The sequence below is a fragment of the Ranitomeya imitator genome, chromosome 1 (assembly GCF_032444005.1).
Source record: "Ranitomeya imitator isolate aRanImi1 chromosome 1, aRanImi1.pri, whole genome shotgun sequence".
In the NCBI taxonomy this organism is placed as follows: Eukaryota; Metazoa; Chordata; class Amphibia; order Anura; family Dendrobatidae; genus Ranitomeya; species Ranitomeya imitator.
The window spans coordinates 694,423,730-694,447,850 of record NC_091282.1 but is presented as its reverse complement, the minus strand read 5'-3'; the positions used below and the strand labels follow the sequence as shown (position 1 = coordinate 694,447,850).

Below are 24,121 nucleotides of genomic sequence, written 5' to 3'. Positions count from 1 at the left end.
AAACAAGTCCTATCAGTTTAATTAAGCACAGCTGGACTCCAATAAAGGAGTAGAACCATCTCAAGGAGGATCACAAGGAAATGGACAGCATGTGACTTAAATATGAGTGTCTGAGCAAAGGGTCTGACTACTTATGACCATGTGATATTTCCGTTTTTCCTATGCCTCATTTGGGACACAGGACCATGGGTGTTATGCTGCTGCCACTAGGAGGACACTAAGTTAACACATAAAGAATTACTCCTCCCCTGCAGTATACACCCTCATGCTAAGTGAACCAGTTCTTGCTTAGTGTCTGTAGGAGGCACTTGGGTCTGCTTTCAGACCCCACCGTTTTTATTTTCATTTTTTATTTTTATTCTATTTTTTACCTTAACGGAGCGAATGGGGGCGACGGATCCTTTCTAGGTTCCGATATCTCCCGAATCATCAACAGGTAAGTACGTGGAGCGTTCCTCCTGTATCCTTTCCTGCAACGTTGGATGCCAGCCCTGAGCTCACCTTACGGGTGACGGTTCCTTTGTGTTCCAATCTCCCCCCTCCATAGCAGGCGACCACATGGAGTAGCCCTCCATCTACCTCTTCTGGAGCCAGGTGCATAGCCGGACATATTATGTATGGCGTTCGTGCAGCCCCCCTCTGCATCACCACTGATATAGCGGATGACGAAAGGCGGCAGAAGCTCTCCACCCGCTCCCTGACTATGGCGACGGTGGATTGAGCACTGGCCCACCGCATCTACCATGAGTACACTGCGGGGGCCGAGGCGCTGGGTGTCCTGATCCCCGGGGTATGGAAGGTCCGCACCTCTAACAAGGCATAAAGCCCGGGTCCGTGGGTGGTCCGCAGTGCGGCATCTCTATGAAGGAGAGCGGCTGAGTGATGGCACTAATAGCGGTTGCGCTGCCTCAGGCCGCAACCGCTAGTTTTTAAAAATTAGTCCCCGGCTTTTCCCCCTTCATACAGGCTGGAGTTTTTGGCAACACCCACCGGCAATTACCGCCACCCATCTTTTCTAGCGCTTCTCGTTCCCTGAGAAGCGCTTTCACAGATCTCGGTGGCCATCTTGGGACACCCACAGCGCTGATGCTGCTCCAGCTCTCCTAATCACAGCCTTCAGGACCATACATTGCGGACCTCCCCTAGGGACTCAAGACACAGGACCTGGGTAAACTGCAGAACCATAGCTTAACCCTTCCCCTGCTAGTAAGCACTCTCCTCAAGGCTACTATGTCTCAATCAAGGCCTCACAAAAACTCTGGGAAAAGCTACACTGTATTCTTCGCTGCATGTACCTCTTGTAAGGTCTCATTACCCCGGGGTCACACTACTGCATTGTGCACAGCTTGTGAACCCGTGACTGTTCAGGAACCACCTGTTACTGATACCGAACCTAGTGAGCCTGGTGCCCTGAGTGGGCTACCTCGCTTACCCGGTCTATGGCATCCCTGGCAAAAGTGTTAGAATCGTTACGAGACCCCTCCTCTAACCAGGGCACTCTTACGGATGACACTTCTGATCGTCAAAACCCCTCGTACTCTAGGGGTCGTACCTTGCCAAGGAGCTCTCGCTCTTCCAGAAAAAGGACTCATGCCCAGACCATCACCGCGTTTTGGGTTCTGAGAGCTCCATTTCTCGTTCCCCTTCCATTGGGACTAGTAGAGAACCTGTTTCAGATGACGATTCTGACACGTCCCTAGATTAGGAATTTCATCACGATCAGGAGACTCTCGACTCTCTGGTTGAGTCAGTGAATAAGGCTTTGAAACTTGAGGAAGAACCTTTATCTAAAACGGATCATGCCGTGTCATTTAAAAGGACTAAACGAGCTCATAGAGTGTTCGGCACTCATCCCGAATTTAAGGAAATCGTTGAATCTCACAGGATCTGTCCAGATAAACGATTCACAGGGCAGAAGCCCATGGAATCAAAATACCCCTTTGCCCAGGATCTAAGAAAAGATTGGTCGCAATCTTCCCCGGTAGATCCTCCGGTATCACGCCTGGCTACTAAATCTATTTTATCCTCTTCAGAGGGCGCCTCTATTAAAAACCCAACCGATCATCAGATCGACAATTTGGCGCGTTCAGCCTTTGAAGCCTCGGCGGCCGTACTTTTCCCATCTTTTGCCGCTACGTGGGTGGCTAAAGGTACCTTCACACTGACCAACTTAACAACGATATTGCTAGCGATCCGTGATGTTGCAGCGTCCTGGATAGCGATATCGTGTTTGACACGCAGCAGCGATCTGGATCCTGCTGTGACATCGTTGGTCGGAGCATAAAGGCCAGAACTTTATTTCGTCGCTGGATCTCCCGCAGACATCGCTGAATCGGCGTGTGTGATGCGATGTCTTCACTGGTAACCAGGGTAAACATCGGGTTACTAAGCGCAGGGCCGCACTTAGTAACCTGATGTTTACTCTGGTTACCAGTGTAAATGTAAAAAAACCAAACACTACATACTTACATTCCGGGGTCTGTCGCGTCTGTCACGTCCCCCGACGTTCTGCTTCCCTGCACTGTGAGCGCCGGCCGGCCGTAAAGCACAGCGGTGACGTCACCGCTCTGCTTTACGGCTGGCGCTCACACAGTGCAGGGAAGCAGAATGCCGGGGGACGCGACAGACACCGGAATGTAAGTATGTAGTGTTTTTTTTTTTTTTACATTTACACTGGTAACCAGGGTAAACATTGGGTTACTAAGCGCGGCCCTGCGCTTAGTAACCCGATGTTTACCCTGGTTACCCGGGGACTTCGGCATCGTTGGTCACTGGAGAGTTGTCTGTGTGACAGCTCTCCAGCGACCACACAGCGACGCTGCAGCGATCGGCATCGTTGTCTAGATAGCTGCAGCGTCGCTAAATGTGTCGGTACCTTAAGGCTATGACCCACTGGGCTGAGGTCTTGTCTGCAGCAGTGCTGGATACCGATCTCCCTCCCGAGATAGCAGACCTCGCTACTCAAATAGCCAGAGCTGTAGATTTTGTGACCGCGTCCCTGGATGCTGCTAACTGTGCTTCGCAAGCAGCAGCAAACGCCATCACCATCCGGAGGTCCTTATGGCTCAGGGACTGGCGTGTGGACTCGGCTTCCAAAAAGTCATTGACTTCTCTTCCATATCAGAGCGGTCACCTTTTTGGCGAAAAGCTCGACCAATTAATTTCCGACGCCACTGGAGGGAAAAGTAAATTTCTTCCACAACAGAGACCCTTTCAGCCCTTTCGGAACCAGCAGCAGCAGGCTCGGTCCCAATTTTTTCGCTTCCTCAAATTGGTCCTCTACTTCCACTTCTTCCGGACCTGGCCAGGCACAACGTAGGGATAGAGGTCCTCAGACCTCTTACAAACCTTCCCCTTCTTGGAGAGGCAGGCCTAGGCAGTCAGGATCCAGGGAGTCCAGACTGGGCAGGTCTCTCACACAATGACTCCCTACGGTATCCGGAGGACACCCTCAAAGTAGGCGGCCGCCTGCTTTCCTTCAGCGACGTGTGGCTCTTGGTCGTTCACGACGAATGGGTCCGCGACCTAGTGTCCTCCGGATACAAGATAGAATTCTCCTCTTTTCCACCAAATCGCTTTTTCCTGTCTTCTCCTCCCAGGGCAAAGGCATCAGAGTTCTTCCAGGCCTTAAGCTCTCTAAAAGAAGACGGGGTTATTATCCCGGTCCCTCAAAGCAAAAGGTTTCAAGGTTTTTATTCAAACCTGTTCATTGTTCCAAAGAAGGACAGTACAGTATGGCCCATACTGGACCTAAAACTGCTGAACAAGTTCGTCAGGGTGCGACGGTTCCAGATGGAATCGCTTCGTTCTGTCATCGCCTCCATGGAGAAAGGCGAGTTCCTGGCGTCGATAGACATCCAGGACGAGTACCTCCACATTCCTATTTTACCTTCTCACCAAAGGTTTCTTCGCTTCGCAGTTCAGGAAGATCATTTTCAATTTGTTGCTCTGCCCTTTGACCTCGCCATCGCTCCCAGGGTATTCACCAAGGTCTTGGTGGCCGCTGTGGCCATCCTTCATTCCTGAGGTGTGGTGGTGCTACCGTATTTAGACGATATCCTCATCAAAGGCCCCTCTTTCCGCACCTGCAAGGAGGCTGTGAACATCACAATAAATACTCTTTCTCGCCTGGGTTGGAAGATAAACTTCAAAAAATCTTCCCCAGTACCGGCTCAGCGAATTTCCTTTCTATGAATGATACTGGACTCGTTCCAGGGGTTGGTACTTCTTCCCCTGGATAAGATCTCAGTCATACAGCGGGAAGCTCAGAAGCTCTCCCAATCGCATACTCACTCTCTACGTTTCAGTATGAGAGTCTTTGGCAGGATGGTAGCAGCTATGGAGGCGGTCCCATTCACTCAACTACACCTCTGCCCCTTACAACATGCTCTCCTGGCTGTGTGGGACAGAAACCCGTTCTCTCTCGATCGTTGTTTCCTCCTTCCCCAGCGAATCAGACAGTCTCTCAGGTGGTGGACTTTGAAGTCCTCCCTGAATCAAGGGAAGTATTTTCTCCCAGTACATTGGCTAATTGTGACAACAGATGCCAGTCTTCTGGGCTGGGGAGCGGTGTTCCACCATCACACTGCTCAGGGCCGCTGGTCTCTTCAGGAGGCACGCCTGCCCATCAGCATCCTGGAAATACGGGCAGTCAGGGTGGCTCTTCTCCAATTCCATCCCTTCCTGGCGGGTCGTCCCATCAGGATTCAGTCTGACAATGCTACAGCTGTGGCATACATCAACCGGCAGGGGGGAACACGCAGCAAGGCAGCCATGACAGAGGTAGGCCACATTCTCCACTGGGCCGAGGAAACCGCTCAATGATTTCTGCGGTTCACATCCCGGGAGTGGAAAATTGGGAGGCAGATTTCCTCAGCTGTCAAGGTCTCGACTCCGGAGAGTGGTCTCTCAATCCGGAGATCTTCCACCAGATCTGCTGTCGTTCTGGAACCCCAGACGTGGATCTGATGGCCTCACGGCTAAATTCCAAGGTTCCAGACTTCATAGCTCGGTCCCACGATCCGGCAGCCATCAGGGCAGATGCACTCGTTCACTCGTGGCATCAGTTCCAGCTTCCGTACATATTTCCCCCACTTCCCTTACTGCCGAGAGTCATCAAGAAGATCAGAGCGGAGGGGGTACCAGTAATCCTGATTGCGCCAGATTGGCCGCACAGGGCCTCGTACACCGAACTAGTTCAACTAGTCGCCGATGTCATCTTGCGATTACCGAATCACGCAGACCTGTTGTCCCAGGGCCCCATTTACCACCAGAACTCTGAAGCCCTGTGTTTGACAGCAATGGCCGTTGAGTCCTGGGTGCTAACACAGGCAGGCTTCTCTCAGAAAGTCATTTCTACCATGATCAGCACTAGAAAGCCTACGTCTACGCGTATTTATCATCGCATTTGGAAGACCTTCTTCTCATGGTGCAAAGACCGAGGACGCTCTCCTCTTGAATTTTCCATTCCTTCCATCCTCGAATTTCTTCAGTCGGGTTTGGATTTAGGTCTCGCCCTTAGTTCACTCAAAGGGCAGCCTTGTCAGTCCTGTTCCATTCATTCAGGGAGTCTCTCATGTGGTGCCGCCCTATAAGATGCCGTTGGAACCATGGGACCTTAATTTGGTCCTCGGAGTCATGCAGGAGGCTCCTTTTGAACCTCTGCAGGACGTTCCCCTGTCTTTTCTGTCATGGAAAGTTGCCTTCCTGGTTGCGGTTACGTCCATCCGATGAGTCTCAGAGCTGGTGGCTTTGTCTTGTCAAGTTCCTTTCCTCATTTTTCATCAAGATAAGGTGGTTTTGAGAACATCCCCGTCTTTTCTACCGAAAGTTGTCTCGTCTTTCCATCTCAATGAGGAAATTGTCTTGCCCTCACTTTGCCCGGCACCGGAACATCGCACCGAGAAGGCTCTTCACACACTGGACTTGGTGAGAGCTCTTAGGAGATACGTTTCGAGGACGGTGTCTTTCCGCAGGTCAGATGCCCTGTTTGTGCTCCCGGAAGGGCCAAGGAAAGGTCTAGCTGCTTCCAAGGCTACGATAGCCAAGTGGATTTGTTCAGCTATCCAGGAGTCGTACGAGTTAGAGGTCACCCCGTCCCAGCAGGGATTAAGGCTCATTCTACTCGGTCAGTGGGTGCGTCTTGGCCCATCCGGCACCAGGCTTCGGCATCACAAGTCTGCAGAGCTGCGACTTGGTCCAGCCTGCATACATTTACAAAACATTACCATGTCCATTCTCAGGCCCCGGCAGATGCGTCTGTCGGCAGATGAATTTTGCAGGCGGCAGTGCCGCATCTGTAACTTGTTGGTACAGGAGCAATTCCAGTTGGTTGTTCCCCACCTATGGACTGCTTTAGGGCGTCCCATGGTCCTGTGTCCCCCAATGAGGCATAGGAGAAATAGGGATTTTTGTGCACTTACCGTAAAATCCTTTTCTCTGAGCCAATCTTTGGGGGACCCAGTACCCACCCTGTTAGCCTATTGGCTTTTTTTTTTCTGTGTTGACTTGGTTTTGACATAGTTCATTCTTGTTAAATGTTAAGCTCCTAGCCTCCTACTTCTTTGTTACCGAACTGGTTCACTTAGAGCCAGCAGGAGGGTGTATACTGCAGGGGAGGAGATATTCTTTATGTGTTAACTTAGTGTCCTCCTAGTGGCAGCAGCATAACACCCATGGTCCTGTGTCCCCCAATGATTGGCTCGGATTTTGTGAGTACACAAAAATCCCTATTTACCTTTTTTAATAAATTTGCAAAAATTTCTTCATTTGTTTTTTTTTCAGTCAAGATGGGGTGCAGAATGTACATTAATGAGAAATTTTTTTACTTTTTTTTAATTTACCAAATAGCTGCAATGAAACAAAGAGTGAAAAATTTAAAGGGGTCTGAATACTGTGCCTTGAAATGAGGTTTATTGTACTAACAGAAAATGTGCAATCTGCATTCAAACAAAATTTGACAGGTGCATAAGTATGGGCACCCTTATTTTCTTGTTTTAAATACTCCTACCTACGTTTTACTGACTTACTAAAGCACTTTTTTTGGTTTTCTAACCTCATTGAGCTTTGAACTTCATAGCCAGGTGTATGCAATCATGAGAAAAGCTACTTAAAGTGGCCACTTGCAAGTTGTTCTCCTGTTTGAATCTCCTCTGAAGAGTGGCATTATGGGCTCCTCAAAACAACTGTCTAATGATCTGAAAACAAAGATTTTTCAACATAGTTGTTCAGGGGAAGGATACAAAAAGCTGTCTCAGAGATTTAACCTGTCAATTTCCACTGTGAGGAACATAGTAAGGAAATGGAAGAACACAGGTACAGTTCTTGTTAAGGCCAGACGTGGCAGGCCAAGAAAAACATCAGAAAGGCAGAGAAGAAGAATGGTGAGATCAGTCAAAGACAATCCTCAGACCACCTCCAGAGAGCTGCAGCATCAACTTGCTGCAGATGGTGTCACTGTGCATCGGTCAACTATACAACGCACTTTGCACAAGGAGAAGCTGTATGGGAGAGTGATGCGAAAGAAGCAGTTTCTGCAAGCACGCCACAAACAGAGTCGGCTGAGGTACACAAAAGCACATTTGGAGAAGCCAATGTCTTTTTGGAAGAAGGTCCTGTGGACTGATGAAACCAAGATTGAGTTGTTTGGTCATACAAAAAGGTGCTATGCATGGTGGCCAAAAAACACAGCATTCCAAGAAAAACACTTGCTACCCACAGTAAAATTTGGTGGAGGTTCCATCATGCTTTGGGGCTGTGTGGCCAATGCCAGCACCAGGAATCTTGTTAAAGTTGAGGGACGCATGGATTCCTCTCAGTATCAGCAGATTCTTGACAATAATGTTCATGAATCAGTGACAAAGTTGAAGTTACGCAGGGGATGGATCTTTCAGCAAGACAATGATCCAAAACACTGCTCCAAATCTACTCAGGCATTCATGCAGAGGAACAATTACACTGTTCTGGAATGGCCATCCCAGTCCCCAGACCTGAATATCATTGAACATCTGTGGGATCATTTGAAGAGGGTTGTCCATGCTCGGCGACCATCAAACTTAGCTGAACTGCAATTGTTTTGTAAAGAGGAATGGTCAAAAATACCTTCAGCCAGGATCCAGGAACTCATTAAAAGCTACAGGAAGTAACTAGAGGCTGTTATTTTTGCAAAAGGAGGATCTACTAAATATTAATGTCACTTTTCTGGTGGGGTGCCCATACTTATGCACCTGTCAAATTTTGTTTGAATGCAGATTGCACATTTTTATAAAACATTAAGCTTAAGATTAATAGGGGTGCCCAAACTTTTTCATATAACTGTATATAGATCATTTGTTTGGTATCTCGGTGTTTGGGGCTACTGACACATGCAGGCACAAAACATCCTATGGGTAATCAGTGCACGGTCACTTTATATATGATGCTGCTGCCTCTTCATTCATAGCCCATTTACATCAGCGTACTTTACTGATACTGGGGTCATTTCATGTTCATTACTGTGGTACTGGCCCCTATTTACAACATGTTTTTTAGTACATGATTGTACTTGGGTGCCATCTACTGGCTATACTATATACTATATTACTACATTGAGATCTGTTGAATGAATTTCTATTTGTGGAAGAGGCAATTTGCATATTTGTGGATTGTGACTTTCAGCAATCTATTTAACTAATGTGTAAAAATATTATTTTGCTTTTCAAGTAGCTATAACATTTATGTATCTTTCGTGTTGTCACATTTTTTGTGTCCTCACCATTTGACCTACTACTTATTTTTTGCTTGATTACTTCTTGTAATGTTGCCTATGAATTATTTTGACTTTTTCAATAAAATGTCATTTTTAATAAAATAGGTTTTTTTTTTTACTATTTTATATCTATTTTGGGGTCAACATACCCCATTTTTCCTAACTGTATTGGGAGTTCACCTGTATAATTTTTGGATTATGGTTCATATTTCTTGTATTTTTATATTCAGTACAGTAGTTTGATATCTGCTTACACGTACTGACCTAGGGAATCGTATTGCCAGGTCAGTTTTACCATATATTGAACATGGTAAATAAAAAAAAATAAAAAACATTGTGGAATTGCACTTTTTTTTTTTTGCAGTTTCCCCACACACGTATTTTTTCCCCCTGGCTTTCAGTACACTATGTGGCAGAATAAAAATAAAAAAGCTATGACTCTTGGAAGAAAGGGACAAAAAAACAAAATTTGAAAATCGCCAGGCAGGTGGTAAAGGGGTTAAACTGAAATGGCGCTGCAGACCCTCATGTTTTACAGTGATCGTCCCCCTTTTTTTGCTGCTCTAGACCATGTAATGTGTTATCTGCAGTATATAGTGATGAAGCCCGCACGGCTGCGCCTAATGATTAGCCTGCTATCTGAGCAGTCACCAGCCTATGAATTAGCCTTAGGAATGTATGTGTGTATATATAATGGAATGGGCCATGTATATGGATACACCTAAATAATATAGGAATGGTTGGTGATATCAACTTCCTGTTTGTGGCACATTTGTACAGTATATTGGGGGGGGAACTTTTCAAGATGGGCGGTGACCATGGCGGCCATTTGAAGTCAGCCATTTTTAATGCAACTTTATACATATATATTATATATATATATATATATATATATATATATATAATTGTCTAAGGGTTTTTCCGTCCGTCTGTCTGTCTTTCTGTCTGTCTGTCTGTGTGTCCTGGAAATCCCGGCTCTCTGATTGGTCGAGGCCGCCAGGCCTTGACCAATCAGCAACGGGCTCAGCGACGATGATGTCATAAAGGACGTAGACATCTCAAGTTTCTGATTCAGCGACGGGCACAGTATCGACGTAGATGACATAATGGTTGCCATGGCGACGATGATGTCATAAAGGTTGCCTCGACCAATCAGTGACGGGCACAGTCTGCCGCGAATTCTGGAATCATCATTGTCCATATACTACGGGGACATGCATATTCTAGAATACCCGATGCGTTAGAATCGGGCCACAATCTAGTATATATATAATTGTCTAAGGGTTTTTCCGTCTGTCTTTCTGTCTGTCTGTCTGTCCTGGAAATCCCGTGTCTCTGATTGGTCGAGGCCACCAGGCCTCGACCAATCAGCGACGAGCACAGCGACGATGATGTCATAAAGGACGTAGATATCCCGCGTCTCTGATTCAGCGACGGGCACAGTATCGACGTAGATGTCATAATGGTTGCCATGGCGACGATGATGTCATAAAGGTTGCCTCGACCAATCAGCGACGGGCACAGTCTGCCGCGAATTCTGGAATCATCATTGTCCATATACTACGGGGACATGCATATTCTAGAATACCCGATGCGTTAGAATCGGGCCACAATCTAGTATATATATATATATATGTATGTATATATATATATATATATATATATGGGTTTTAATTATGCACTGCCTTTGATAGGTCCCTTTGAGTGGTTGACTAGGCTATATGATGTGATATCTGCAAGGTATTATAGAGAAGCATGCAGAGATGTGCCTGACATCATTAGCGCATTCCCTGGCTGCTGTAGTGTAGCGGTGTGTGGCTGAGAATAATAGTTTAATAATAATATTTATATAGCGCCAACATATTCCGCAGCGCTTTAAAATTAAACAGGGACATGTGCAGACAATAAAAAGAATACAAGGTGACACACTTCAACAGTTACAGGAGGAGTGAGGGTCCTGCTCACAAGCTACAATCTATAAGGAAAGCGAGGGTACACTACAGGTAGAGCATGTTATGTACGGTCCAGCCATTATTATTATTATAATAAGAAAGTTTGGTTATTGAGTTGAGGTGATAGGTTTGTCTAAACAGATGTGTTTTTAAAGCACACTTAGGCCAGGTTAACATTTGCGTCTGTGTGCACAATGTACGATCCGCATCCATCCACATGCGTCATGCGTACATATCTTTAACATTATTATCTTTAACATGCTTTTGCATGCATTTGCTTGCGGATGCATACGCATGCGTCGTTTTGCGGGGTCTGGCGAACGCAACATGTTGCATTTTTTGAGGCGTCAAATTTTTCGCAATCGGCAGCATGCGAGTGATTGCAGATGATTGCTTCCAAAAAACGCATAGTTGTCTATGGGAATGCATTGATACGCAAGGACATGCGTTCGCATGCGTTCGATACGCATGCGTACTTTAGACTGCGCATGTCCAGAAAATGATGTTACCGCCCTCACCATTCGCATAATAAAATGCAAACGCATGCCAAAACTCATTTAAACGCATGCACATGCAGCATTTTGGTTTGCGTCAAGATGATGCGCAGGTGTAAGCATGCTTTTGCATGCATTTTGGCATGCGTTTGCGCATGCAGATGATACGCTGCGGACACATACGCAAATGTGAACTTAGCCTTAAAAACACGGGTGCTAGAAGTGAATAGGATCATTTGGGTAATCAGTGCACGGTCTCTTTATATATGATGCTGCTGCCTCCAGAAAACTTGTGCAACACGAGAGAAGTGTTGGAGACGGAGATGTGAGATTTGAGTTATGAAGGATGTTAGTCTTAGGTCAGTTGCAGAACGGAGGGCATGGGTAAGGTGATAGAAAAAAGGGATGAGATATAGGGTGGTGCAGAACAGTGGAGAATTTCGTGGGTGAAAGAGATGAGTTTGTATTGTATAATGTAGCGGATGGGTAACCAGCGCAATGACAGGCACAGGGTAGAGGCATCGGTGAAACGGCTTAACAGAAATACGATCCTAGTTGCTTAATTCAGAACAGATTGGAGAGGAGAGAAACCGATTAGAAGAGAGTTGCAGTAGTCCAGATGAAAGTGAATAAGAGCAACAGTAAGAGTTTTTGCAGTTTTAAAGGTGAGAATAGGTCGAATTCTGGAGATGTTTTTAAGGGGCAGGTCACACAAGCGAGTGATTGGATATGGGGAATAAAGGAAAGATGTGTGTAAAATATGACTCCAAGACAGTGAGTGTGCTGCTTGGGAGTTATGTTTGCACCACGCAAGAAAATTGCAAAGTTGGGAATAAGTAGATTATTGGGGAGAGAGAGAGGGAACATAAGCGATTTAGTTTCAGATAGAGTGAGTACATGATGTTAGAGACAGCAGACAGACAATCCCTGGTATTTTGTATTAAATTGGGGGTGATGTCAGGTGAAGAGGTGTATAGTTAGGTGTCATCAGCATAGAGATGATACTAGAAACCAAATATACTGATTGACCGATAGGGTCAGTATATAAGGAGAGGAGGAGGGGGTCTAGGACTAAACCTCAATAGTAAGGTGAAAATTAGAGGAAGAAGAGCCAGCAAATGATACAGACATAGGAGGAGAACCAGGAGAAAACAATGTTCTTGAGGCCAATAAAATAAAGAATGGTGAGGAGGAGCTGGTGATCCACAGTGCCAAATATTGTAGAGAGATCCAGGAGAATCAGCAGAGAGCAGTCACCATGGGGTTTTGCTGTTAGTAGGTCATTAGAGACTTTAGTAAGGGCAGTTTGGTAGAGTGTGAAGAGTGGAAGTTAGATTGTAAGGGGTCGAGAAGAGAGTTGTCTGAGACATAGCTGATCAGATGGGAGTGGACCAAGCATTCCAGGAGTTTAGACATGAAAGGAAGATTAGAGATCGGTCTGCAGTTAGCAGCGCAGTTCTGGCCCAGGGATGACTTTTTAAGTAAAGGGGTTATGATGGCGTATTTGAATGAAGAGGGAAAGATATCCAAAGAAATAGGTTAAATATTTTAGTTAGGTGGGTAGTCACAGCTGGGGAGAGGGACTGAAGGAGATGTGAGGGAATAGGGTCACTGTTGCAGGTTTTAGGATGAGAAGAAAAGAGGAGCCTGGTCATTTCTTCTTCTGTGACAGGCTTAAAGATGGAAAGTGCACTTGAGGTGAGGGAAGGAATGGGATCCAGGCTCTGTGGGGTTTGTGTGAAAATGTCCTGACACATGTGATTGATTTTTTTGTAGGAAATAAGTGGCCAGATAGTCAGCGCTTAAGTTGGTGATGTGGGCCTGTACTTTGGGGCTCAGATGGAGTGGAAGGATTCAAAGAGTCATTTTGGATTGTTGGCTAGAGATGTGATGAGGGTGGTGAAGTAGACTTGTATAGCCAGATGGAGAGCAGAGTTATAAGTTGTGAGCATGAAATTATAGTGAATGAAATCATGCAGGCCGCTCTGCAAAGTATTGTTATAATGTAACAGTGCTGAGTCTGGACAGGAAAAGAAGGAGATGGGAGATAAAGATAACTGTAGATTGTTGATAAGCCACGTGGTATCGATGGTAAGCTGATTTCTGTGTGTGTAGTAAATAGGGGTGTCCTGCGTGTGGACACAGTTCTTGACAGAGAAGGAAAGACGTTTGTGGTCAGAGAGTGGGAGAGGGTAGTTAGTAAAGTCATGCAGCGAGCAGAGTTGTGAGAAGCCCAGGTCCAGAGTATAACCGCCATCATGTGTAGGAGAGTTAGTAAGCTGTGAAATGCCAAAGGAGGAAGATATAGAAAGAAGATGAGAGGCAGATGAAGAGAGCGGCTTATCAATGGGGATGTTAAAATTACCCAAGATGAGAGTGGGAATATCACAGGATAGCAAGTGTAGAAGTCAGGTGGCAAAGTGATCCAGGAACTGATGGGAGAAACCTGGAGTACGATACACAACTGCTACTCTCAGGGAGAAGAGTTTGAAGAGTCTAACAGTGTGGACTTCAAAGAAAGGAAACGTAAGGGAGGGGATCAAGGGAAAACCTGGAAAGCACATTCTGATGACAAGAGCAAACCAATACTTCCACCTCTTGTCTGCTCTCAGGTCAGGTATGAGAATTATAGCCTACCATATGAGAGAATAGCAGCGGTGGTGTCAGACTGCTTGATCCAGGTTTCAGTGAGAGCGAGAAGTTTGATGGAATTTGAAAGGAAAATATCTTGGATGTAGAGGAGTTTGTTCTAAAGGACACAATTAAAAGAGACAGGGAAGGCATGCCCTGAATGTTCATGAGATTGGCTGGGTGTAAATATGCTGCAAGATGACAGGTAGATATAGTAGTGTATAATGGCCCAGGGTAGAGAGAGATGTCGCCAGCGACAAGGAGAGAGAAGAGAAAGAGCAGGAGGTTTAATGATTTGTGTGAGCGTTTTGTATGGTGGTAGTGGATGGTTTTGCATGATTGAGAAATGTCAATAGGGCCTCTGTGTTGTACATAGGACTCCTAGAAATGTATACTGTTATTTGACCCATGCTTTGCGTTTTATCTTGACTTTTTTTATAGACTAAGAAAAAATGATTTTTAAAAGTTATATTGGACTTTTGTTTTATTTTCCAGGCACGCTTTCTGCTTTCAAAAGTGAATCCTTCCCAGACTCATAGTAATATGTATGGCTGGGGACAGGTCAGTATTTATGTGGATTTGTGCTTTTTTATGTGTTCAGTGAATAATATTTTAGTGTATTAAAGGGAACCTGTGAGCTTATACATGCTGCCCAATGCATCGACAGCATGAATCCTAGACCATCTACTATAAACATATGTTTTACGTAGTAGAAAGCGTGGTCGAGGACGAGGGGATTAGTCCAAGTGGCGTGTTCCTTCTGGTTTCTTTGGGCTAGATTGACAGGTCTCTCCTGCTGTGTATAAGGGGCAGAATCCTGTCAGTCTTGTAAGGTAGGCGGTTTTAGCAGCATGAATTAGCTGACAAGTTCCCTTTAACCCCTTCATGACCCAGCCTATTTTGACCTTAAAGACCTGGCCGTTTTTTTGCAATTCTGACCAGTGTCCCTTTATGAGGTAATAACTCAGGAACGCTTCAACGGATCCTAGCGATTCTGAGACTGTTTTCTCGTGACATATTGGGCTTCATGTTAGTGGTAAATTTAGGTCAATAAATTCTGTGTTTATTTGTGATAAAAACGCAAATTTGGCGAAAATTTTGAAAATTTTGCAATTTTCACATTTTGAATTTTTATTCTGTTAAACCAGAGAGTTATGTGACACAAAATAGTTAATAAATAACATTTCCCACACGTCTAATTTACATCAGGACAATTTTGGAAACAAAATTTTTTTTTTGCTACGAAGTTATAAGGGTTAAAATTTGACCGCGATTTCTCATTTTTACAACGAAATTTACAAAACCATTTTTTTTAGGGACCACCTCACATTTGAAGTCAGTTTGAGGGGTCTATATGGCTGAAAATACCCAAAAGTGACACCATTCTAAAAACTGCACCCCTCAAGGTGCACAAAACCACATTCCAGAAGTTTATTAACCCTTCAGGTGCTTCACAGCAGCAGAAGCAACATGGAAGGAAAAAATGAACATTTAACTTTTTAGTCACAAAAATGATCTTTCAGCAAAAAATTTTTTATTTTGCCAATGGTAAAAGGAGAAACTGAACCACGAAAGTTGTTGTCCAATTTGTCCTGAGTACGCTGATACCTCATATGTGGGGGTAAACCACTGTTTGGGCGCACGGCAGGGCTTGGAAGGGAAGGAGCGCCATTTGACTTTTTGAATGAAAAATTGCCTGCACTCTTTAGCGGACACCATGTCACATTTGGAGAGCCCCCGTGTGCCTAAAAATTGGAGCTCCCCCACAAGTGACCCCATTTTGGAAACTAGACGCCCCAAGGAACTTATCTAGATGCATAGTGAGCACTTTGAACCCCCAGGTGCTTCACAAATTGATCCGTAAAAATGAAAAAGTACTTTTTTTTCACAAAAAAATTCTTTTAGCCTCAATTTTTTCATTTTCACATGGGCAACAGGATAAAATGGATCCTAAAATTTGTTGGGCAATTTCTCCTGAGTACACCAATACCTCACATGTGGGGGTAAACCACTGTTTGGGCACACGGCAGGGCTCGGAAGGGAAGGCGCGCCTTTTGACTTTTTGAATGGAAAATTAGCTCCAATTGTTAGCGGACACCATGTCGCGTTTGGAGAGCCCCTGTGTGCCTATGCATTGGAGCTCCCCCACAAGTGACCCCATTTTGGAAACTAGACCCCCCAAGGAACTTATCTAGATACATACTGAGCACTTTAAACCCCCAGGTGCTTCACAGAAGTTTATAACGCAGAGCCATGAAAATAAAAAATAATTTTTCTTTCCTCAAAAATGATTTTTTAGCCTGGAATTTCCTATTTTGCCAACGGTAATAGGAGAAATTGGACCACAAATTTTGTTGTCCAGTATGTTCTGAGTACGCAGATACCCCATATGTGGGGGTAAACCACTGTTTGGGCGCACGGCAGGGCTCAGAAGGGAAGGCACGCCATTTGGCTTTTTAAATGGAAAATTAGTTCCAATCATTAGCGGACACCATGTCACGTTTGGAGAGCCCCTGTGTGCCTAAACATTGGAGATCCCCCACAAATGACCCCATTTTGGAAATTAGACCCCCAAAGGAACTAATCTAGATGTGTGGTGAGCACTTTGAACCCTCAAGTGCTTCACAGAAGTTTATAACACAGAGCCATGAAAATAAAAAAAAATTTTTTCTCAAAAATGATTTTTTAGCCCGCAATTTTTTATTTTCCCAAGGGTAACAGGAGAAATTTGACCCCAAAAGTTGTTGTCCAGTTTCTCCTGAGTACGCTGATACCCCATATGTGGGGGTAAACCACTGTTTGGGCACATGCTGGGGCTCGGAAGTGAAGTAGTGACGTTTTGAAATGCAGACTTTGATGGAATGCTCTGCGGGCGTCACGTTGCGTTTGCAGAGCCCCTGATGTGGCTGAACAGTAGAAACACCCCACAAGTGACCCCATTTTGGAAACTAGACCCCCGAAAGGAACTTATCTAGATGTGAGGTGAGCACTTTGAACCCCCAAGTGCCTCACAGAAGTTTATAACACAGAGCAGTGAAAATAATAAATACGTTTTCTTTCCTCAAAAATAATTTTTGAGCCCATAATTTTTACATTTTCCCAAGGGTAACAGGAGAAATTTGACCCCAATATTTGTTGTCCAGTTTCTCCTGAGTACGGTGATACCCCATATGTGGGGGTAAACTACTGTTTGGGCACATGCCGGGGCTCGGAAGTGAAGTAGTGACGTTTTGAAATGCAGACTTTGATGGAATGCTCTACGGGCGTCACGTTGCGTTTGCAGAGCCCCTGATGTGGCTAAACAGTAGAAACCCCCCACAAGTGACCCTATTTTGGAAACTAGACCCCGAAAGGAACTTATCTAGATATGTGGTGAGCACTTTCAACCCCCAAGTGCTTCACAGAAGTTTATAACGCAGAGCCGTGATAATAATATATACGTTTTCTTTCCTCAAAAATAATTTTTTAGCCCAGAATTTTTTATTTCCCCAAGGGTTACAGGAGAAATTGGATCCCAGTAATTGTTGTCCAGTTTCTCCTGAGTACGCTGATACCCGATGTGTGGGGGTAAACCACTGTTTGGGCACACGTCGGGGCTCAGAAGGGAAGTAGTGACTTTTGAAATGCAGACTTTGATGGAATGGTCTGCGGACATCACGTTGCGTTTGCAGAGCCCCTGGTGTGCCTAAACAGTAGAAACCCCCCACAAGTGACCCCATTTTGTAAACTAGACCCCCCAAGGAACTTATCTAGATATGTGGTGAGCACTTTGAACCCCAAAGTGCTTCACAGATGTTTACAACGCAGAGCCGTGAAAATAAAAAAAAATTTTTCTTTCCTCAAAAATGACGTTTTAGCAAGCAATTTTTATTTTCTCAAGGGTAACAGGAGAAATTGGACCCCAGTAATTGTTGCGCAGTTTGTCCTGAGTATGCTGGTACCCCATATGTGGGGGTAAACCACTGTTTGGGCACACGTCAGGGCTCGGAAGTGAGGGAGCACCATTTGACTTTTTGAATACAAGATTGGCTGGAATCAATGGTGGCGCCATGTTGCGTTTGGAGACCCCTGATGTGCCTATACAGTGGAAACCCCTCAATTCTACCTCCAACACTAACCCCCCCACACCCCTAACCCTAATCCCAACTGTAGGCATAACCCTAATTACAACCCTAACCACAACCCTAACCCTAAGGCTATGTGCCCACGTTGCGGATTCGTGTGAGATTTTTCCGCACCATTTTTGAAAAATCCGCGGGTAAAAGGCACTGCGTTTCACCTGTGGATTTACCGCGGATTTCCAGTGTTTTTTGTGCGGATTTCACCTGCGGATTCCTATTGAGGAACAGGTGTAAAACGCTGCGGAATCCGCACAAAGAATTGACATGCTGCGGAAAATACAACGCAGCGTTTCCGCGCTGTATTTTCCGCACCATGGGCACATCGGATTTGGTTTTTCATAGGTTTACTTGGTATTGTAAACCTGATGGAAAACTGCTATGAATCCGCAGCGGCCAATCCGCTGTGGATCCGCAGCCAAATCCGCACCGTGTGAACATAGCCTAATTCTAAAGGAATGTGCACACGCTGCGGAAAACGCTGCGGATCCGCAGCAGTTTCCCATGAGTTTACAGTTCAATGTAAACCTATGGGAAACAAAAATCGCTGTACACATGCTGCGGAAAAACTGCATGGAAACGCAGCAGCTTACATTCCGCAGCATGTCACTTCTTTCTGCGGATTCCGCAGCGGTTTTACAACTGCTCCAATAGTAAACCGCAGTTGTAAAACCGCATTGAAATGCGCAGAAAAACCGCGGTAAATCCGCGATAAATCCGCAGCGGTTTAGCACTGCGGATTTATCAAATCCGCTGCGGAAAAATCCGCAGAGGACCAGAATACGTGTGCACATACCGAAACCCTAACCCTAGCCCTAACCCTAGCCCTAATCCCAACCTTAGTGGAAGAAAAAAAAAAATTTCTTTATTTTATTATTGTCCCTACCTATGGGGGTGACAAAGGAGGGGGTCATTCAGTATTTTTTTTATTTTGATCACTGTGAGGTTTTATTACAGTGATCAAAATGCACTTGAAACGAATCTGCCGGCCTCATCAGTGTTTCCAGCCATGGCCGATGATATTGCAGCATCGGCCATGGCTGGATTGTAATATTTCACCAGTTTTTTAGGTGAAATATTACAAATCGCTCTGATTGGCAGTTTCACTTTCAACAGCCAATCAGAGCGATCGTAGCCACGGGGGGGTGAAGCCACCCCCCCCCTGGGCTAAAGTACAACTCCTCCTGTCCCTGCAGGCCAGGTGAAATTGGAGTTAACCCTTTCACCCGGCCTGCAGGAGCCCAATCCGGCCATGACGCATATGCTGCGTCACAGGTCGGAATGGCACAGGTTTTCATGACGCATACGGTACGTCAAAGGTCGGGAAGGGGTTAAAGGTCATTTTCCCCAGACATCTATGGCATATCCGCAGGATTTTCAACTATCTCATTAATGGTAACCCCCCTTTCGTGCCTGGCCAGGCAGCTAACAAAGAGATCTGCACATGTTGAGCTTGCTTGTGGATATGCAATAAGGCGTGGGTAGATGGCCACTTTGCCCATTACATGGGTCATATGGCCAAATTTCGCTTTGTGCAGCTACTACATTGCAGCATAATGCAGATGTACCACAACTAACATGTCATAAAAAGTCCAACCGGTTCATACTATTTACTGCTTGCTTGTCACCATACTGTATTGTCGCAGTACAACCACACTCGCCTGCAGTATGCAGCAGCGTAGCAGTTGCACAGAGCAATCTTCGGCCGCTGCTCAATCCATTTTTCATGTCCGTATAAAGTTACTTTTTTTAGGGCCGCAAATACGGACACATGCACACCCTTTTTATTTAATGGTGGTGCGCACATGTCAGGTTTTTCACATGGACCGTATGTCCGTGTGAAGAACCCACAGATGTGTCAGTTTCTTTTGTGCAGCACAGACAAAATGCGTGCACACACATACATACTGATGACACACGTATGATATTCATGTATCAGTGTGACAAGTACCGGCGCTTGGGAAGAAGCAGTACAGTTCACGCTGTTCCCAGGCGCCAGCTACTGAAGGCAGTTCTCATTATTGTCGCCTGGTCTCCGTGAGATCAGCACGACCAGGAGAAAATTATGGGAGTTGTATTCATCAGCAGCAGTGTAACTCATGTAAAACAAAGAATTAAATAGAAAAAATGTTGTGGGCGTCAATTTTTTTTTGCAAACAGATGTAAGCTGTTATTAATAACCTGAGATTTTTTTGGCATATGGCCCCTTTTCCAAGATTATTAACATCAATCCCCAGCTGTGAGCTTTCCGTCCGCTGGTTATGAAAATTGCACAGGAGACCAAAACTTTTTTTTTTTAAATGTAATACTTTATTTTACACATGAGTTACACAGCTGCTGCTGAATACAACTCCCATCATTGTCTACTGATCACACTGATCTCAGCGCGACCAGGCGACAACGATGAGAACTGCCTTCAGCAGCCGGCATCTGGGAACAGCGCAAACTGTACAACTTCTTCCCAGGCGCAAGTACGAGTTATGCTGATGACAACTCCCATCATTGTCTCCTGGCTGTGCTGATCTCAGTGCGACCAGGTGACAATGATGAGAGCTGTCTTCAGCAGCCGCCATCAGGGATCAGCGCGAACTGTACTGCTTTGCCCAGGTGCCGGTACGTGTCACACGGACGCACATAGATGTAACACATCGACAGCAAACACGGATACACAGATGTCACATACGTACACGAACCACGGATCTCAGAGTACTGGTTTTTTCTGCACAGGAATCACCAGGATGTGTGAAGGAGGCTTAAGGTGAGAATACCCCTTTAAATAATGTTACAAATAGCAGAATTCCTACAAAAATGAGTAAAGTTAACTAAATAAAGTACTATGTTTGTAATTGCTTTTTTTATTTGATTTATTTTTTTTATAAAGAGTAATAGCTAAGCCTTAATATTTTGCAATCATCACATTATACAGCACTGTCTACTTGCAATTGCTCATTTTGCCTTTCTACCCAGCTAAGTAGAAACAGTGAGTATCTTGTCCTTGCATTTATCATTCCCCTCTTCACCTCCTGACCCAGCTGCTCCTTCCTCCCCCCCCGCCATAGACTTTTGCAGTAATGACTCATACAGGGAAAATTAATGACTCGTACAGGGAAAATTGACCTCCTATTTCTACCTTAAAAGAATTCAGGTAGTCAGTTATTAATCCCAAGATTTCAAAGACCTAATCAAACAGGTCTTAACTGGGCAGAAAGGCAAAATGAGCAATTGTAAGTACACAGTGCTATATAATATGATGATTGCAATATATTAAGAGAATTAAAAATTTGAAGGGAGAAGGAGTGCTTCTTTAATTAAGCTTAATATCTAACTGCAATTTTAGTAAAACGTTCGATGGCCTCTCTGTTTTGCTTCTGTCGATTTCTATCTTATCCCTCCTCATTCATATATATCAAATTATGTAAAAATAAAATGACGGTTACCTTTTAAATAATGGGTAGATAAGTTAGAAAGGTTGTCTGGGATATTAACATTGGTGGCTTACCCTTAGAATAGGTAATCATTGTCTGATCATTGTGGTGCAGCACTCCTGCCTATTGACTGCTCCTGATGGTGATTTAGTTCCTCAACATCAACAGAACTGTTTTTCCTCTTCTGCTTTGTTGACGGGGCATGACTAGTGACATTATACTGATTAATAGCCGGCTCCCTGCAATTAGGCAGCGGGGAGCCGGCTGTCAATCAGCAAGATGTTGGCAGTCACACGCCGTCAACAGAGCAGAGTGAAAAAGAAGCTGCTGCTCTGTCAATGTGACATCAGGGGAAGCTGCTGAATCGGTGGCAGGAACAATCACTGTGCTGGCAGAGCTCAGTGCCGGGGACCAGATGCAGTTTGGTAGCACCAACCTGCCTGTTAATTTATAGGCCCATAGTAAAAAAAAATAGTGTTGGATAAACCCTTTAACTGTACCCCTTTGGAATCAATTGGGGTTGGATGTGCAGTACCTGACCAAGGCCACTATTCCGTTGACAGATCTGCTCTCTGCAGCTCCACAACTGAGCAGTACCTGGCGCTGCCAACATTGGGAACAGTTAATCGGCGTGGTTGCTGGGACATGGATGACCTATTATAAGGGTAGCCCATCAATGTTAAAGTCACAGACAACCCCTTTAAGGTTAAAGCAGTTTTCTGAGCAAAGAGCAATTGAGAGAGAGTTCCTGAATCGGAAAACGCCATTAAGCTTCAGTTCAGTTAAGTAAAAAATATTTTTAAATGTACATTACATGCTACAGGTATTTATATCTGGCAATACATTATATTGATGCTTTTCGACAATTATATATTCACAAATAAATTTCATTGCAGGAAACTGGGGCTCCTATTCTCACAGATGATGTTAGCTTGCAAGTTTTTATGGATCATCTGAAGAAATTGGCGGTTTCCGGTGCAGCCTAGATGTTTAAAAGGACATTATGGAGCAATCTTTGTTGGAACCCTCTTGCATTAGATTGGATAATGATACATTTTAATAAATCCATATGCGTGATATTCCTTTAGATATCTTATTATTGCACAATTCATTAATCAGAAAACTGTTTTCCGCACAGTATGATCTGTTCATGCAACTAATTAACTGTAACGGATGTTTTTACAATGCCAAAAAATGGAATCAAATATATTATACTTTAGAGGATACAAAGACCTATTGTCTATATAACAAAACAAGATCAACATACTTCAATTTGGTTTTATTACCTTGAAATGAGCTGTGTCTTTCTTTTATCATCTTTGGAACTGCCCTATTCGATGTAGCTTCACTTTAACCATTTGTTTTATTCTGATTGGCGTTATGCTAAATGTCTGATTTAGATTAGTTGTATAGTGGCCACTTATCATCCTGCTTTATTGTTCCTTTTTCCTATAAGAATAAACCCTTGCAACAATGGGACAGTTCTGTTCTACTAATGATCAGAACTCTTATTGTCATAATGAACGTTCTTTAAAATTACAGAAAGTTGTGCATCATCAAGCCGGGATCTCGGACAACCAGACGGGAACCTACCAAATGTCACTGACAGGAAAAGTGGATCACCATTGGGCTCACAAATGAGCTTCTTACCTGAATTCACTTTGTCTGCCACTAACTGCCTGATCCTGTCTGGGGTTGTCTGAGGTTCCTATTTTATGTTTTACTTGTCCATTCTTCCAAGGATTGTAATGTTTGGTACCCAATTTAGATAAGAATATATATGTTATATTTTGTTGCATACAGTAATAAGTACTATGTAATTTACTTTACCCACTGTCAAACTGACAGTATCTCTTACAAAGGGAGAGATGAAGGGTGACTAGATACACAGTCAAATGTTATTACTAGCCCTCTTAGCTGCTTTGTTTTACTTACCGTATGTTAACTATACTTTGTCTTTGTTATACACAGTATTACTGTCATAAAATGAACTTGTTGATACTTATTGGTTATATTGATATACGTCTTAGGAGTAAAAATTGAGATCTTGTTTAAATAAGATTTAAGGTAAAGTTAAATACAGAGAGTGAAATAGAATATAAGCAGAATATTATAAAACCCATATGTTGGTCTGACGAGATCCACATTTGTTCCCTATTAGTTTTGCTTCCCTAGATAGTATGCAGATTGGGGAATTTACCTAGTACTTGGAAAAAATGAAAAGATCCCTCAGAAAAGGGAACTAAATGCGTACAATATTCTTAAAGGAGTCCGATGATATTTGTGATTAATGCCTATGGTAAATCTCCATATATGGAATAGAGGGAGATATATTCTACCAGAACTAATTGGGGAAGGCATGGTAGATGAAAAATTGCTAAAATGTATCTCTCCCTGCTATAGAAATGAAATCCATTGTGCCTGGTTAGAAGAAGTGTATCTGTACCAGTAGTTATTCTCTCTGTTCCCACCACTTTACCATCAAATAGTATAATTAATAGAACTAGATTCTTGAATATTATGGAGTGTGGTGATGAACAGATGCTGGCCTGGTGGCCCAAAGTAGACTCTAGCTGCATGTGATGCAGTAGCTGAAGCAGATGGCACATGGTGTACAGCCTATAAGGACTAAGTAACCTCCAACTCATTTAAAGATAAGGAAAAGGAGGAATGTTAATGATGGTATTAGTCCATATAAAAAACTAGCTGATTATGTCACCGAAACAAAGAAACCATTGATGGATGATACATATAC

General features: G+C 44.2%; 1 protein-coding gene across 1 annotated transcript in view; it reads left to right on the top strand.

The window, feature by feature from the left end:
- The window catches only part of LOC138642474 (protein transport protein Sec23A), a 354,941-nt gene extending 332,496 nt beyond the window's left edge, over positions 1–22,445 (top strand). Inside the window, exons 19-20 of the mRNA XM_069730653.1 lie at positions 14,319–14,384; positions 22,263–22,445. Of these exons, the coding sequence (XP_069586754.1) occupies positions 14,319–14,384; positions 22,263–22,352 (156 nt within the window). The 3' untranslated portion in view covers positions 22,353–22,445. The remainder of the gene's footprint in view (positions 1–14,318; positions 14,385–22,262) is intronic.
- The last annotated feature ends 1,676 nt before the right edge of the window (positions 22,446–24,121 follow it).